The 16260-nt window shown below is 33.6% G+C and overlaps 1 protein-coding gene across 1 annotated transcript; it reads right to left on the reverse strand.

Annotated features, from left to right (window-relative positions):
• Positions 1–324: 324 nt before the first annotated feature.
• LOC128547472 (sulfotransferase 1B1-like) lies at positions 325–12685 on the reverse strand. The gene is made up of 7 exons (XM_053520387.1): positions 12562–12685; positions 12026–12212; positions 11144–11300; positions 10049–10215; positions 2833–2933; positions 1751–1922; positions 325–1026 (listed from the first exon to the last, which is right to left on the reverse strand). Exons 2-7 carry the CDS (start codon positions 12048–12050, stop codon positions 902–904), a joined length of 747 nt encoding a protein of 248 aa, XP_053376362.1. The 5' UTR covers positions 12051–12212; positions 12562–12685; the 3' UTR covers positions 325–901.
• Between the last annotated feature and the right edge of the window lie 3575 nt (positions 12686–16260).

Below are 16260 nucleotides of genomic sequence, written 5' to 3' on the forward strand. Positions count from 1 at the left end.
TCCTTGCAATAAATACAATACTAAATGAAGCAAAGCGAGTTGAAATATTCATACTGTAAACTTCCATTTGAATATCAATCCCCTTAGTAATTATAAAAATACGCGAGCAGAAATGTATTGTTTGTTTTCTAGAATAGTTCTTAAGGATGTTGTATTGTAGTTATGATTTGCGAGCGGAGCTTTTAAATAATTCAATTTCAATATAACTCCTTTAACTTATAACGAATAATGCCGTGCGAGGGAAGAGTTGGAAACATGTGCTATGCGCTAGCGAAACGAGTTGAAAGTTTCCGGTTGCACTCTTTGAGCGTAGTATGCAAAAGTTCTATACGGCTATAGATATAAAACGCGTGTTCTTGGTGAGTTTTAAGGTGGAGGAGTAGGTAACGGGCTGCGCCAACCTAACACCACTAGACTAGTGCAAATGTTATAGACATACATCAAAATAAGTACGGAGGAAATCTAAAAACTGGTTAAATAAAACATTAAAGCAAACAAAACAAGATTTCTAAAAATCAATTAATACTTTATATAAAATAGCTTGATGATTTGTCTATTCCATTTGTTTTCTTTTTCGGTTTTGTAAAAATCTATAGACAGGGTATTTATATGGTTATCGATAATATTGAATTGACAATGGTTAATCACATAGCACTGCTCTTTTTACATTTTTCAATCCAGGCGATATAGTACTACTTACGAGTATATAGGGTAATGAGAATTGTTATGTGGACAAATGTTTCCTTTATTGTGAGAAATAGAATATTTCCCTCTAAACGTTGACCTGTAACTTATATTAAAAACAAAAATGGATGTTAAACAGTACACAAATAGGACCGCAATAAATATTTAGAACAATACTGAAGAAATTAATTGATATCAGAAAAATTATTCACTGAAATCAAGCGTTAGTGTGAGTATATTTGAATTTGAACGTGTCTTGGCCTTTTGTATCATTCTCCCAAATCTTATCAAACATTTCATCCTGTGCAACAGTAAACCAGTTCTTCCAGTCGCCAACTTGACCTACAAGTATAAAGAATATGAAGGAAAACACCTTGTCATGCATTGAAATTAAAGTCATGTATAAGTTTATTTCCAGACTATTTTAATGCTCTATTTCTTCAATCAGTTGGAGAGACTTCCTCCATATAGCTTAATAAACAATAGCAAGTTTGTCACATTTTCAGCTAACTTAAATGACGCGAAAATCAGATATTATTTGATAAAGTAAAAAAATATATAAAGAATGCAGGTCTGTATAAACCAACCTACATAGTACATGTGCTTCCTTTGTCCCTTGTTAAGTTTGTTACATTAAATAGATAACGCATTGGATGTCCTGTGGTTGAGATCAATCATTTCAATCAGAAGCGAACTCAAAACAGATTCCAATAAGCTTGAAGCTTTCATTGCAATCGAGCTAAAACAAATTAGTAATAACTAATCTAATCGTTTCTTTTTCTTCTTTTATTTATCTTTCACCGGTTAATCCACGTAATGTTGACACAGTGGGAAATACTGTTAACAATGTTTACATAGCTAATACAGTTTTTCGTGTAAATAAATGCACACGACAGCTGTCATTATATGCTGAACTTTATTATTTTTGAAACGTTATTATAATATATCGTCCTTAAGCTGAACCTAATATTTCTACCATATTCTCATTAGCAGTGAAATAACAATCAGCAGACAGCTCATAGTAACATAAAAAAGGTGTCCAACAATTACAGAGAAATGCAAGTACCTTTACGGAAGAAATGGAAACCTGGTTTGCAGTAAACATCGAATATCTTGTTACTTCCTTTTTCCTCTGCCATTTTTTTAAAACCGCACTTATCAATGATGTCGTTTCTCAGTTGTTCATCTAACTGTATGTCGAGAAACTTGAGCAATTTCTCCACCTCTTCTCTCCCATTCTAAAATTATCAAATTAATATTTATGAAAATAAAACGTAATAATCGGAATACTTGAAGATACTCGCGATTTTGTTTCCACAATGTTCATTTCCACCAATTTTAGCATGTCTAAAATGTTTATAACGCCGAGAAAATAATAAAGTGGTTGATAATAAAAGAAAGACACTGGCAAAAGAAATTCTAGAGTACTCGCTTTTTATGGATTAAACTCTGTGGGTAAGTCCTGTTTAAACCAAATCAAGTGACACAACGTTTTACACTAATTGCAAACATTTGAAGCTGAATCAGTGTGTGTGGTATCCATCATCAGTATTTACTTAATAGAATAGAACTCACAATAAAAGTATTAATACAAGAACTTATATTCCCAGAACCCCCATCCCCAGACCGCAGCCGTCCCCTCCATTAAAAAATTAGAATAAACTCTTAACATTGATAATGATTTGTGTGTGACAAGTGCTGAGAATTAAAATAAGGAAAGCCATTCCTAAAAGATGAAACTGTAACAATATTATTTGCAAATACGGGAACATTTTACAGTCCTCACGACACAAGCAACACTTTTTGTGACATATTACATAGCACAGTAGAAACACACTAAAGGAAAATGGAACGTTGTAAATGTAAGCTAATATGATATGATAATATGAATATAAGGTATTCATAGTCAACATACACCCCAATTGTTAACGAATAGCGTAAGCGATCTTGAGATATTCTCGCTAATCGAAAAATGTATTAGTTTATGAACTTTTAAATTATATATAGATTCATAGGCACACTTCTTTATCCAAATTGTACATCAGTTGTTTCAACCGTGTATTTACAGGTATTTACTTTAACAGAGGTAATGTATGTGATATGAATAAAGTGTATTTTATTCAGTATTTAATAATTGAACAGACGAACCATTTTCAAATCTTCATAGAACATGACATGTAGAGGGAAGCCTGGACCATTTTGTACTTTGCGCTGCCATTCTAACAATTCACTGTACTTGCCATATTCCACTGAAACAAATATATATATATATAGTTCGTATTTGTTTGACCGAGTTCTCGAAAGTGCGTAAGTGATCCTGTCAGGATTTGATGGTGGCCGGTGCGAGGCGTTACCAACGGTTAGGGAGGTAGTGTGCACCGCCTGACTATGGCTAATCTTTACCTTGGAAACTAGCTCTTAATTGTTTCCCTATATATTTTCGTGTGTGTATTTTTTTGTAGTTTTTCTGTATATTTTTCACTGTATATACATTATATACTTAAGCATGGTGACGTACTATTTACACCTAGAACAAACACACACCACAAACATTCTGTATACAAGTATAAGTAAATTTGCACCGCTTTTCGTCAAACTTTATCACATGTACGCAGATATATATGATATACAAAATATCGCAAGTATTTCAATACTTATGCTCGCCCAGCACAAGCTTCAACCAACAACCATTCAAAACCAAACAATTAATCTGAAAAACTCAGAGCAAAATATATATTCGAACGATACACCACCAAACTGCAGAAAATCAATTTATACACCTCTAAAACACAAAAGAACCCATCAACACACACATTCAAACAACCAGCCAAATCATAAACTTCAATTCACAAAAGAACCAACAATTCCAACCTTCAACAACCAAGTATCAGCTTCAAAACAAAACCACGATTAAACACCCAAACAACCAAAATATTCGCCGAGCAACTCAACAATTATGTACAATAAAATGTACCCCCCAATCTCCAACAAATAAATCAAGAAACAAATATTTGCTTCAAAAAATCGAGCCACCAACTGACTCTAAACAACATTGAAATACTGCATGTGTAACATGCGTCTTTCTCTCGCTAAAGCGCGACCAAAACTGATAAACTCTAATAAAATTGTGTAAAATTCCACGTACCTGTCAACACCTAATTATTTTGCCCACTCTCTCTCTATACTGCAGTGAATATTTTATCAGCGAGGTTTAACAAGTTGTATAATGTAGCAACATGTAAATACAGATAAATTTATTTCTCTCTGCTGTTATAGCTAGTGTACAAAATATATTTACAACTTCTGGTTTAACGCCGTTTTGCAACAGGCAGCTACGAATTATTCTGACAGATCCCATTAATTCTGTATGTCGACTGTTTCAAGAAAAACAAGCAACTTAAATGAACATATATCCTCTATCGAATAAATTGTTTTGTGAATGAGGGGATTAGATTGATTCATGAATATCCATCAATGGGTTACTTTTTGTTGGAAATTTGGGAATTAAAAAAGAAGGGCAATAACTCTTCAGTTACTAAAAAGGTCCTGGTGGAAGATATACAGGCACTACTGACAAAATGTGATACTTATATGTGTAAAATGTCATGCCGATTATCTTGTTATGTGGGAATTTATGGATTGTAAAATGATTAAAGGACAATATCTCCTGTAAATAAATTGGCCCTGACGAAATTGTTTATGCACTATCGCCCTATAATGATCTACTTCTGTGTAAAATTTCATGAAAATCTATCTTTCAGGTTAGTTAGAAACGTTCGAAATCCCTTTTTGTACCAAATCAAGGGGAAACACACTTCTTTATTTGGTTATGGGGGATAAATACTACATGTGAGCAAAGGTCATGCTAAACATTGTGTTATTTTTGGTGATTCTAATTCAAATACTTCTTTGATTTATAAGGATTTTTAATATTTAAAAAAAAATCATGAAAAATCTTATTTACTTTGTCAACGGGGAAAAATACAATATGTGAGCAAAGGTCATATGCTAATTAATAAGTATATAAGGTTTTCGGTGAATCTAGCTGAAATACTTAATAAATTGTAAGCAATTTCTTTTTTCTTCAAATATATCTAGGGGAAAACTCTGCTTTTACTAAAACAAGATACTGCATTTTTTTAATTATAATAATATTCCAATCTGGACGGACGCTCGCACAGACTGATGGACGACGCCAACATAATATTACCCCACCGCTTAAGATGGCGGGTAATACCGTCATAAGCAGACATTAGGACAAAACAAATGGACGTTGCGTACGTTGTTGGTGGACATCGGGAATTTTTTAAGTTTCTTACACTTCAATGTTCCATGAAATTCGTTATAGAAATACGGTTGTTTATATTCTTATATCACAAGAACCAGACGTATATTTGTACTTGGCAGGAGATTTTAATGCACGAACCAGGAATTTACTAGACTATATACCAGATGATAGCATAGAAAACATATTTAATACTGATATTTATGGGTATAATTCTGATTATTTTGAGCACCCACGAAATAATAAGGACTCAGAGCGGATTAACTCATTTGGGAAATCTCTCACTGAATTATGTTGTTCTCATAGTATACATATCCTTAATGGCCGTCTGCACGGGGATGTTTTAGGCAATTATACATGTTTAACATATAATGGCGCTAGTGTTGTAGATTACCATGTCATTTCGTCTGAACTCTTTTCTTGTATAAGACACTTTAACGTTGACATGCGAGGAGAGTCTGATCATATGCCTTTATGCTCAAGGTTATCATTTTTCGTAGAGGAATGCTGTAATAATACTACACCAAATTTGCATGATGATAATAATTTTGGTCATGTTGATAAATATAAATGGAATAGCGCTCACATGGACGAATTTTTAACATTGTTTATTAATAACTGCAATACCATGGCGGCTAATATTTTATTTGAAATTGACTTAGATATTAATAGTGCTGTAGATAAGATATTAGGACTTTATCGGAATTCAGCTACAAATATGCGTGTTAAATATAGAAAGGAAGTTAAAACTTCAAAATGTAATTCAAATAACCAGCCCTGGTGGGATCGAACCTGTGACCTCGCGAAACAATTGAAATACGCAGCACTGCGGCGGTTTCGCTGGACAAGTATGACGCTGGACCTTCAAAATTATATAACTCTGCGTAAACAATTTAAAGCAACTTGTTATTTCAAAAAACAAGAGCACCAGCGCGCTAAGAGAGACGAATTAATATTGGCTCGCAAAAATCCGAAAGTATTTTGGAAATTGTTAAAAGATAGCCGGCGTAGTAATATAAGTAGTACACCGGACGTGGACCCTAAATCGTGGAGGGACTATTTTTGCGGTTTGTTATTTAAGGAAGACCAGCCATGTTTGTTGGATTTAGAATGGGGTATAGAAACAGCTAATGAGGAATATGACCAGGTTTTAAACTCTACAATTACGGTAGAGGAAATTACTAAAAGTATTCTAAAATTAAAAAATGGGAAGGCTCAAGGTACTGATGGGTTCGGGGCTGAGTTTTACAAAAATACTAGGCATATTATTACTCCGCTACTACATTCATTATTTAATAAGATTTTGAGTACTGGTATATTCCCGGAAGTTTGGAGGGATAGTATTATAGTTCCTGTACATAAATCGGGATCTAAAGAAGACCCGTCTAATTATAGGGGAGTTGCTCTTATTAACGTTATGTATAAAGTATTTGCGAATATTATATATAATAGATTATATACATGGTCGGAGGAATTTGACAAAATAGATGAGTCGCAGGCTGGTTTCCGCGTCGGATATTCTACGATAGACAACATATTTACCTTGCAAAGTATGGTACAAAAATACATAAGTAAGCCAGGCGGGAGATTTTATGTTTTATATGTGGACTTTAAAAAAGCTTTTGATGGCCTGATACACCATAAATTGTTTGCCAGTTTGCATAGAAAGGGGGTGCAGGGTAATCTGTTCAAAATCCTATTATCTATGTACTCAAATTTGCGCGGCGCAGTGAGAGTCGGTGACGGTAAATTATCTCAGCCCTTCCATTGCAATGTTGGGACCAGACAAGGGGACGTAACCAGTACGATAGTCTTTAATTTATACATTAATGAGTTATCCTCCTTCTTGAGATCAAAAGGTCATCGGGGTATCTTTATAACGGAACAAATTGCGGACATTATATGTATACTTTTCGCGGACGACGTCGCGAACTGTGCAGACACAGCGGTCGAATTTCAATTACAACTAAATTCAATAGCGCAATTTTGCGAAGACACCGGTATGGCTATAAACCAGCAAAAAACGGAAATAATTGTTTTCAGAAACGGAGGACCGCTTCGAACATATGAAAAATGGTTTTATAATAATAGTCCAGTGAATGTTACTTCGATGTATAAATTTATGGGGTTGATTTTCACGCCAAAATTAGCTTGGTCTAAAGCGCAATCAAAGCTTGCTGCACAGGCTCGAAAATCTATTTATGCTATAAAGGCTTATCAGAAATCTTTTGGTGCATTCTCACATAATGAATATTTTAAGCTGTTCGATTCAATTGTTAAACCCATACTTACTTATGGGGCTGAAATATATGGAACAGAAATATGTCACATATTGGAGCAGGTTCAAATCCAATATTGTAAGCAGTTTTTGGGAGTTAATAATTACGTAAATGATAGTGTTGCCCTTGGTGGATGTGGCAGATTACCTTTGTGCATTGATCATCATGTAAAATGTATTAAGTACTGGTTTAAATTACTTGCCATGTCTGACGCACGATATCCCAAAAATTGTTATATTATGTTGAAAAGGCACGATGAAATAGGAAGACAGAATTGGGCTAGCGCTGTCAAAAATTTGTTGTATCGCTATGGCTTTGGTTTTGTATGGCTAAGTCAAGAGGTCGGTGATGTTAGCAATTTTATTTGTGTCTTTAAACAAAGATTAATTGACTGTATGAATCAAATGTGGCATGATAATATTCATAACTCGACTCGTTGTGATACATACAAACATTTTAAAACTTGTTTAAATCCCGAAAGGTATTTGTGCTTGAACTTACCATTTTATGTTAGAAAATCACTTGCAAGATTTAGATGTTCTAGCCATAAATTTGCTATCGAGACTGGTCGCCATTTTGCAATTCCAAGAGAAGATCGAATATGTAGATACTGTTTCATTAATTTTGATATTGAATGCATAGAAGATGAATTCCACGTATTTTTTAAATGTTACAAATATAGGCAAGAAAGACAAATTTTTATATATTCCTGGTATGCTGGTGGAAATGAATTCCCTCATTTTATTAATCTCATGCAATCTTCAAATGATGATAGAATTAAATACATTGCTTTTTTATGTTAACGCTATTATGAAGCTAAAGGATAATGAATAGTTACATTTCTGTGCACAACTCATATTATTATATTTGTTTTATTGTAATATTGTATTATGGGCCGGAGGCCTTTATTTACAAAATAAACTTTGTTCTTGTCTTGTATATCACAAGAAAGGCAAAACAACCGCCCTGTTAGTAAATGTGGTCACATTTACGTTAAATAATTAGTAAAAATTTAATTTGACATAGAATAATAGAAAAGAACAAAAAGACATAATGTAAGATGTAACAAAATTTAACAATGCGCATTATTTAACGGTTTGGTAAATTCATAAAAAAATTTTTTCTGTCAGATAAGAAGACTCGGTGACTTTACGCCTACTATAATTGACGTCATTCTAATCATTTGCTGTCCAATACTTCCTGTAACAAATCGGAAGCGAAAAACAGTTCCAACTGAAAACGCAAGATGTTATGTCTTTCTTCGACCAGATTCGTTAAAACTTCTGTATTTTCTTTAACTATTGTATGCTTTCTATAATATTTATTTTGACAAAAAGTACATAAAATCTACTTTTGAATAAGTAAGTTTTTGTCCTATTTTGACATTGATAATGGCGTTTGAAATACGTATTCTTTAATCTAGCCGCGATGTCACACGGGTCAAAAATTAAAAAAAAAGTATAAAATTACGAAGTTGTTAGGTGCCGAACTATTTAAAATAATATGTATCTGTTTACAAAACTGCAAATACAGCCTGCAAGTTCATACAATTGTCTGCAAATTGATGTGCATAAGTTTTACGTTGAATATAAATTAAATTTATCACACATGAAAATTGCAAAATCAAGCCGAAATGTCACAACCGTGAAATCAACGTAACGTCGGCGTTACGTTTGAAAACGAAATAACGTATAGGTATTAAAATTGTATCCGAACATTGTAATATAATGCAATGTCTGATGAAAAAGTTGATTGAATAAGCATCATATGTACATCTATATCAAATATTTCTTGAAATACCGGAACGACATGATTTATGAAAAGTGTAGCCTAAATACCCCAAGTAACGTCAAAACGGTTAAAAACGACGATAACGTAAATTACGCTAATGTACGCCAACAATGAGCGTAACGTCATTGCATAATGCGGATTGCTAAGGATCAACAAACCTATTTTAATTGGCTTCCTTAAATATATGTTATCATGTAAAATTTAACTCTAGACTATTTGTTCATTTTTCACCGTCTATTTAAATGCAACGAAAAAATCTAGCAAAGTTCATGGAGTTCATACAGGAAGCAGTTGAACTTTGATATTAAATTCCTTCAGAGCTGTATGTACAATCCTAGAGACAAAATTTACAATTCTTACGGAGTCCTGTTCGTATCAGCTGTAATGCCGTCCGCCGTGCTTAGTGGGCGGCAACGACAATACCAAACGACGGACGACAATGTGAATAGATCATGTTGCGATGTCATATTGTATTGTCGCATGTCAGTAACACAATATATCGCAATTCTATGAGATGCACGACAATATGGTGTGACACACGCCAATGCGAAACAATGCACGATAATGCAAAGCGACGGACAACAATGTAAGTGGATAATGTCTCGAAGTCGTATTGTATTGTCATGTGTTAGTAGCATGATATACCGCTTTTTTCGCATTGTCGCGTTGTCGCTTCGCATTTTCATACGCCGCCCTCTAAGCGCGACGGACGACATTACATCTGGCACGAACAGGATTCTAACGACAGATGCTAAGATACGTTTTACATTTTAATCATGTATATATTCATTCCAGAAATGATGACAATGTGATATTGTACTAAAAAGCCATAATATACGCCAGCTCTAGATTTTTTTCAGGACAGAGTTATATTTTAATTCTAAACATTTTATATTGCTGTTTAAAAACATTTCTTCTGTTTGCAGACAGCTTAACATTTTTATCATAAAAGTCCCGACATTAGTTTCGTTTCTTTTAACAAATTACAACAAAGCAACTTTGGACCTACATTTTCCTTGCAGATACACTGGCAACCAGTCTTCCCATTTGCCATCGTAGTTATATGGTCTTAGCCCCTTCATATGATTGTAATATGATACGGCTGTGTCTTTGGGATTGCGTATACATAAAACAGTCTTGATCTGTTTTGCTCGCATACCTTCTAGGGGAAGATATCTACAAAATAATTTCTAAATATTGAAGAAAAAAAACATATATATATAAATCATGTCATATCGTGTCATTTAACGTAAAAACAAGCGCAATGATCCAGTAGGAATAGCCAAAGATGCAGCTTCGCAAAAGCAAAATCTTACCAAAGTGTCTGTAGTGATATCTGAATGATTGACATTTATACATGCATAAACAGACAAAGTAAAACTTTCTATTTACGGGCTGTCGAGACAGGCTGTCATCTGTCAAGATACGAGATATTTGTGTAGCAGAAATCCCATTGACTTTCAGTATATTTTCTTTACCTTTAAAGAATGCTCAATACAGATGAAAAACTCCTGTGGTAATCTGTCGAGTTGTAAATTTCGCCGAGTGATGACATTCTGTTTCTAGGGTTGACAATATCAATGTCACATACGCTGCCATATGATATTTATTTTATTGTACTGAACAAATATAAGTACATAAAAAAGTTAAAACAGTTTATAATTCTTTTGTTTTTCTTTCTTACAGTTACTGTCATCTGAATCGCCTGTGAACACATTAAATAGTGACGTTATTACTATATGTGTACAAGGGAGGCAATCATTTCATGATTAGGCTAAATCATTGAAGCAGTTATTTACCCTTATATGACATCGATGACATGACCTGACAGTAACATGTCAAAAAGGTTGAAAATGGTTTTGATAGTCAAAATATCTCTTTCTTGGGTAATGGGATTTTATCATTGTAGACAAAGACGAGTTTGGATAATAATATCTATTATTTTGTGATTCAACAAGATTTCAAAGCATTAATGAACTAATATATGTTTATCAATTTTATTCCACCGATTGGATACATGAGTCTCAAAGTTTTCGTCCTTAATTTGAAGTATTGGTAAAACTGCGATACTCAAGACAAATCACAATACAGGGTATAAATGTACCTAGGCGGATAATGACAGTTCACTACCCTCGGTGGTGGTTGCTGGTCCGCCTCTTCAGCAGTAACGCTTTCAAGCATGGTTAACATTTTATTCGCTTCTACCCTATTTGCGCTTCTGTTTAAAATCATCATAAGTATTTCAAACATCCAGTTTGTACCTGAGGATTTAGAAAACATTGAAATACATTCTTTATTAAAAAGGTACAACGTGGTAATCATTGTCATAAGTCAAGGGTAAAACTGTTCACCCAGCTTTTGCATGAAACCGGTGTATCTATCTGTTACTTGCTGTAACAAAATATTGAAGAAAAAAAATAGATCTGTTTTATTTTGTCATATTAAACGTACTCGGATTAGACACCAGATTAGTCAAAGAATAAACGCGGACGTTGGAAAGTATTTTGGATGTCTAAAAGTATCTACATAATTAAGTTACTGTTGTAATGAAATTAGTACTTTTTCGTGAAGATATTAATAAGTGTTGTGTTAAAACATGTGTATAATATATATTTTAGAAAGTTCATTTTAGCAGTTATATCCAAACGCGTTTCAAGTCTTGAAAATGAGTTCGAAATCATTATAAGTCATTGCCGCATTTATTCGCTACATGTATTCTTCGAGGAAGTGTATGACTTTAAACAGTTTATTAACAAATGTCTTCACAGTTTAAAATTGATTAAGCATCTACAGAAGCCTTGTCGCTTTGCAGTCTTGAGACAAATACCATGGATTTTAGCTTAGATAGGTGGAACTAATTATCAAACCTATGATAAATGACTGAATCAAATTTCAACAGTACTACAGATGGCATTGCCCCGGGCAATAGCTTAAAGATTGGTCTATAATTTCTATTTCCATCCTTCATTAAACAAGTGCAACTTGCCTGTCTTAGCAAATGTGCAAAGCATCAGGTCATCATCACAGAATTTGTATTTTGGAACGTTGTTAAAAATATTACTAATCTCTATCCCAGTTTTTTGGAAGATTGGTTGAATAAATCACCCAACGTCCACCATGTTCATTGTGGCGCCACCTGCATCTGGGACTTTTACTTCAGTCATTTTCCAATCCTGTCAAAATGTTTATATTTTTTTATAAATTGTCAATTGTAATATGTATTGCATTTACGCGAGATAAGGACATTACAGTTAAAGTTGTAAATGTGTTAATTTAACTTAAATTGATGTTATCTAGATATATTTTTAGAAATTGTTAATTGTAATATGTATTGCGTTTATGCGGGAGAAGGACGTTACATTTAAAGTTGTAAATGCGTTAATTGAACTTAAATTGATGTTAACTAGATACTATTAAAGGTTAAAGACTTCACAGATGACAATGTATATCAAATATTATTACGTTACATACATTATTTAGCTACACTATAATTTCGAAGAAAGATTAGAAATATATCGCTACCTATTTCGAAATTTGTTAAATCCAGTAGTAAAGTAGTTTTCTTCAGATGCCAGTTTATATTTAAAACTAGGCTATAAACAAAGCTAACTTTGATCAGTTCAACAGTTATCAGTTACAACTAGGACACTTTACTGTGGGTGAATAAATTCGTCTTATTTGCATAAGATAATCTGCAACATAACGCATCTATCATTGTCAATGTTACAAACCTACATCTTTAAAGCATGACTATAGAAACATTAACCCTTACCATGCTGGACAAGACTGGTTCTGCCTTTGCGACCAGTGTAGATCATGATCACCCCGCACATCCGTGCAGTCTAATCATGATCCGCACTGTCCGCTATTCAGCCAGTATCATTTTGGTTAACACCCCTTTAAACAGCTAATGGTACTGTCCAAATTGGAAGATGGACAAGTTCATTATAGAAACTCAGCAGGGTAAGGGTTAATTCCCAAAATGTTCATACAGCCGAATTATAGTTCAGCTTCTATCAATACACCATAGTTTAGAAGGACATAATTATTTCAGGATAATCACTGTTTTCTATTCAATCATATTTATATTAAGACAATATAAATATCTATAGATACAAACCATGAGTGTTTAATCAATCAATCAATCAATCAATCAAAATAATGCATTGAAGGTAAACAATATGAAAAAAACACTTTAAAAGCGATCACGTCGGGTTCGATTTGAAAAAAACAACGGAGATATTTAAATAGGACTTAAAGGAGAAAATTTCAGTGAAGTATATAAATTCTAAACCGATAGTGTAATCATATTGATACCAGATTCAGCAAAATATTCAAAACAATTATATTTGAAATTACTGTGATTGCATATAGACCTACATAGTGCAATCTCTAATAACCTTGGTTTCATAGTGTACTAGAACTTTAACACGACGTGAAATATTTTCCATATTATAACATATGTGTGTAGTCGCCATTAAACGTTCATTAACGATAAAAATTTCAATTTTACTCGGACTAAAGAACAAATTGATACCATTGAAAGAATATCTATGCGTTTCTAATAAAAAGATTATTGGATTGGTATCGAGAAATATGCACGAGTTCTACAGCTGAAATAATATGAATTAAGGCACCGCCTAGCACGGGGATTTATCTTTTATAAATCAACTTAAAAGAAATATAAAAACACTCGAAAGAAAGTGAAACTTCGCGCCAAACAGTGAAGTTTACATTTAGTGTCATCATAGCTCTTACAGCGAATATCATACTTTTCAAAATTTACGGGAAGCCGTGACGATGACGTCATTCACCGCGTTTGTTTGTTTGTTTGTTTGTCTGTACTCCTCGCAGAAACTTGACGGCCTTAACACTTCCTTACTGGTTTAAAAGTGTTTTTCACTTGCATGTACAGTTTTCTTTACGAAAAAGAAGTAAAAGAAGCATGTTGGCGCGGTTTACGAATTACTGTGACTGATTCGTGGTGCTCGGATGTTCATACAGACAACCAGTCTGCGGCGTGTACGTAAACCGGAACCGGAAAACATCGAAAAAATTGCCCCAGTATAGGCATACAGACACTAAATAGAAAAATAGAAAAAGTTTAAATGTGTAATTTGCATGCAGATCAGAGTAGAAAATGTCAAAACAGGGCAAAACAAGGCTGCATTTAGGGTAACTGCTTCAAAATTATGTCGCGACAGCTATTTTTGACAAAATCTGACGCTTTGTCTTATGGTACTGAAAATGCCGCAAAACCTTGGAAACTGTTGATATCAAGCTAAAACCTTGTATTTTTTCATGCATATGGGTTTCTTGTACATTTCAAATGAAACTGGCATAGTGTCAGAGAAAAACGTTTTTCTTATATATGCAGACAACAAAGACGAATAAGTATATACGGACGTTACCGTCTCGGGGATTTTCATCCCCGCGCTTTCGCGCCATGGATAAATTCCCTATTACACAAAGATTCTTTTAAGTGCTCAGTATTTCTTCGCTGAAGAAAGAGTAAAATTTGCCATTCAACGTATTGTGCTGTATGATCGTTCTTTTGACAGTTTTACTTGGCTAATAAGTCAAAAATTTAAAGATGAAACAGTGAAAGCTTGTCTCTTATATCATGTAATAAAACAATAATTGAATAACTTTCCGATCTGTTTGCACTCTTTGCTGATAGACAGCGGATCATCATCAACTCTATTTCAGATTATAATGGCAAAGATGCTTATTTAAATGACTCAAAGGACTGATGCCGGCCTCGGTATAGTCTTATAAAACACTAACGAATTGTTTGTTAACAACTGATAATAAGGTCGATTCCATGCGTAAATATGGAGATTTTATATGAGTAATTTAGTCAAGGCGTTTTACCGTTAGCACAAAGCGAGTGACTTCATGACTTCAGCGAACAAATGTACACATCTTGATTTATTTATATCGTTATTTACGGTCGTTGCCATGAAGAAGTGCTACCATTTTTTTTTAAATAAAATAACGTAACTTGAAAGTCATTGCGGTGAACAGATTCAAAACTTTATATCACATTTAAAAAAAATCATAATGCAAAATAATTAGTAAGAATGTCATAGCTTTTGTTTTGCTACTTTCGGCTGTTTTTGTTTACACATTCGTTAAACCAGTCGGTAAAAATTATATAAAGCGTCAAGGACGAAACATAACACTATGTTTATACTAACTTCTTCGACCAACTGGCTACTCACCAGTGATATGTGGAAAAGACACATTTGTTGTCCTTGATTTATCCTAAGCCTTGGAACTGGTTAATCATACTATCCCATTACGTAACTCAGAACGATTTCATCTAGATGGGTCCTCTTTATCTTGGTTTGAATCCTATCTTCATGATAGGACCTCAAACCCCTACATTTCTGGTGTATACTCCTTGCAGATGATACAACCCTTTCTACTTTCCATTCATGTCTTACAGATGTGGCTGAAATATTTTCTAAAGATTGTATATATAATTTATAAAATCGATTTTAAGATATTATAAAGTCGATTAAGTGATATCACAAAATTTCTTGTGTTATATCCCTTCTTATACGCCTGAATTAAATTATCATCAAATTGAATTTATTATATCATTAATTATTATTCAACTTTACAATATTACACACTGTATAAGATCAATTGCAAACATCATATGATACAGACAGAGCTAATACAAAACATAACTGAGCCAATATGAGAAAAACAGGGCCAATACGGAATTCAAGCATTTTGATTGGTTAAAAAGAGAGGGCCAATACGGAGAAGTCACTTCCGTTAGATTTTTATATGACGCCATTTTGTTTTACATCAGAGTTATAAATTACAACATTTTTTTAAATTTTGACAAAAAAAATCTTACATGTTCATGTAATAACCAAGTATGATTGAGCGGGATGTACGTCTTCATAGATTACAACGATACTTTCGCTTAGTCGGTATTGTGTAAAATGCAAGTGTTTCCTGTCAGAAATTCTGGCAGTTGTCAATGAAAATAATGTGAAAATACGGAAACTCAGATTAATTAAAAGGATGAGGCATATCAAGTTTTTTTACCTGAACGCGCATAGCTGCAATAAGGTAACTCACAGAGTTCTTATACTGTTGCCGCCAACAGTCGAAAGTTAAATAATAATAATATCATTAATCAAGCAATTTCATATTTTTGCCCGAGGACAAATAACTAGGCCAATATGAAATTGCTTGATT

The sequence above is a fragment of the Mercenaria mercenaria genome, chromosome 12, assembly GCF_021730395.1.
Source record: "Mercenaria mercenaria strain notata chromosome 12, MADL_Memer_1, whole genome shotgun sequence".
Classification (NCBI taxonomy): domain Eukaryota; kingdom Metazoa; phylum Mollusca; class Bivalvia; order Venerida; family Veneridae; genus Mercenaria; species Mercenaria mercenaria.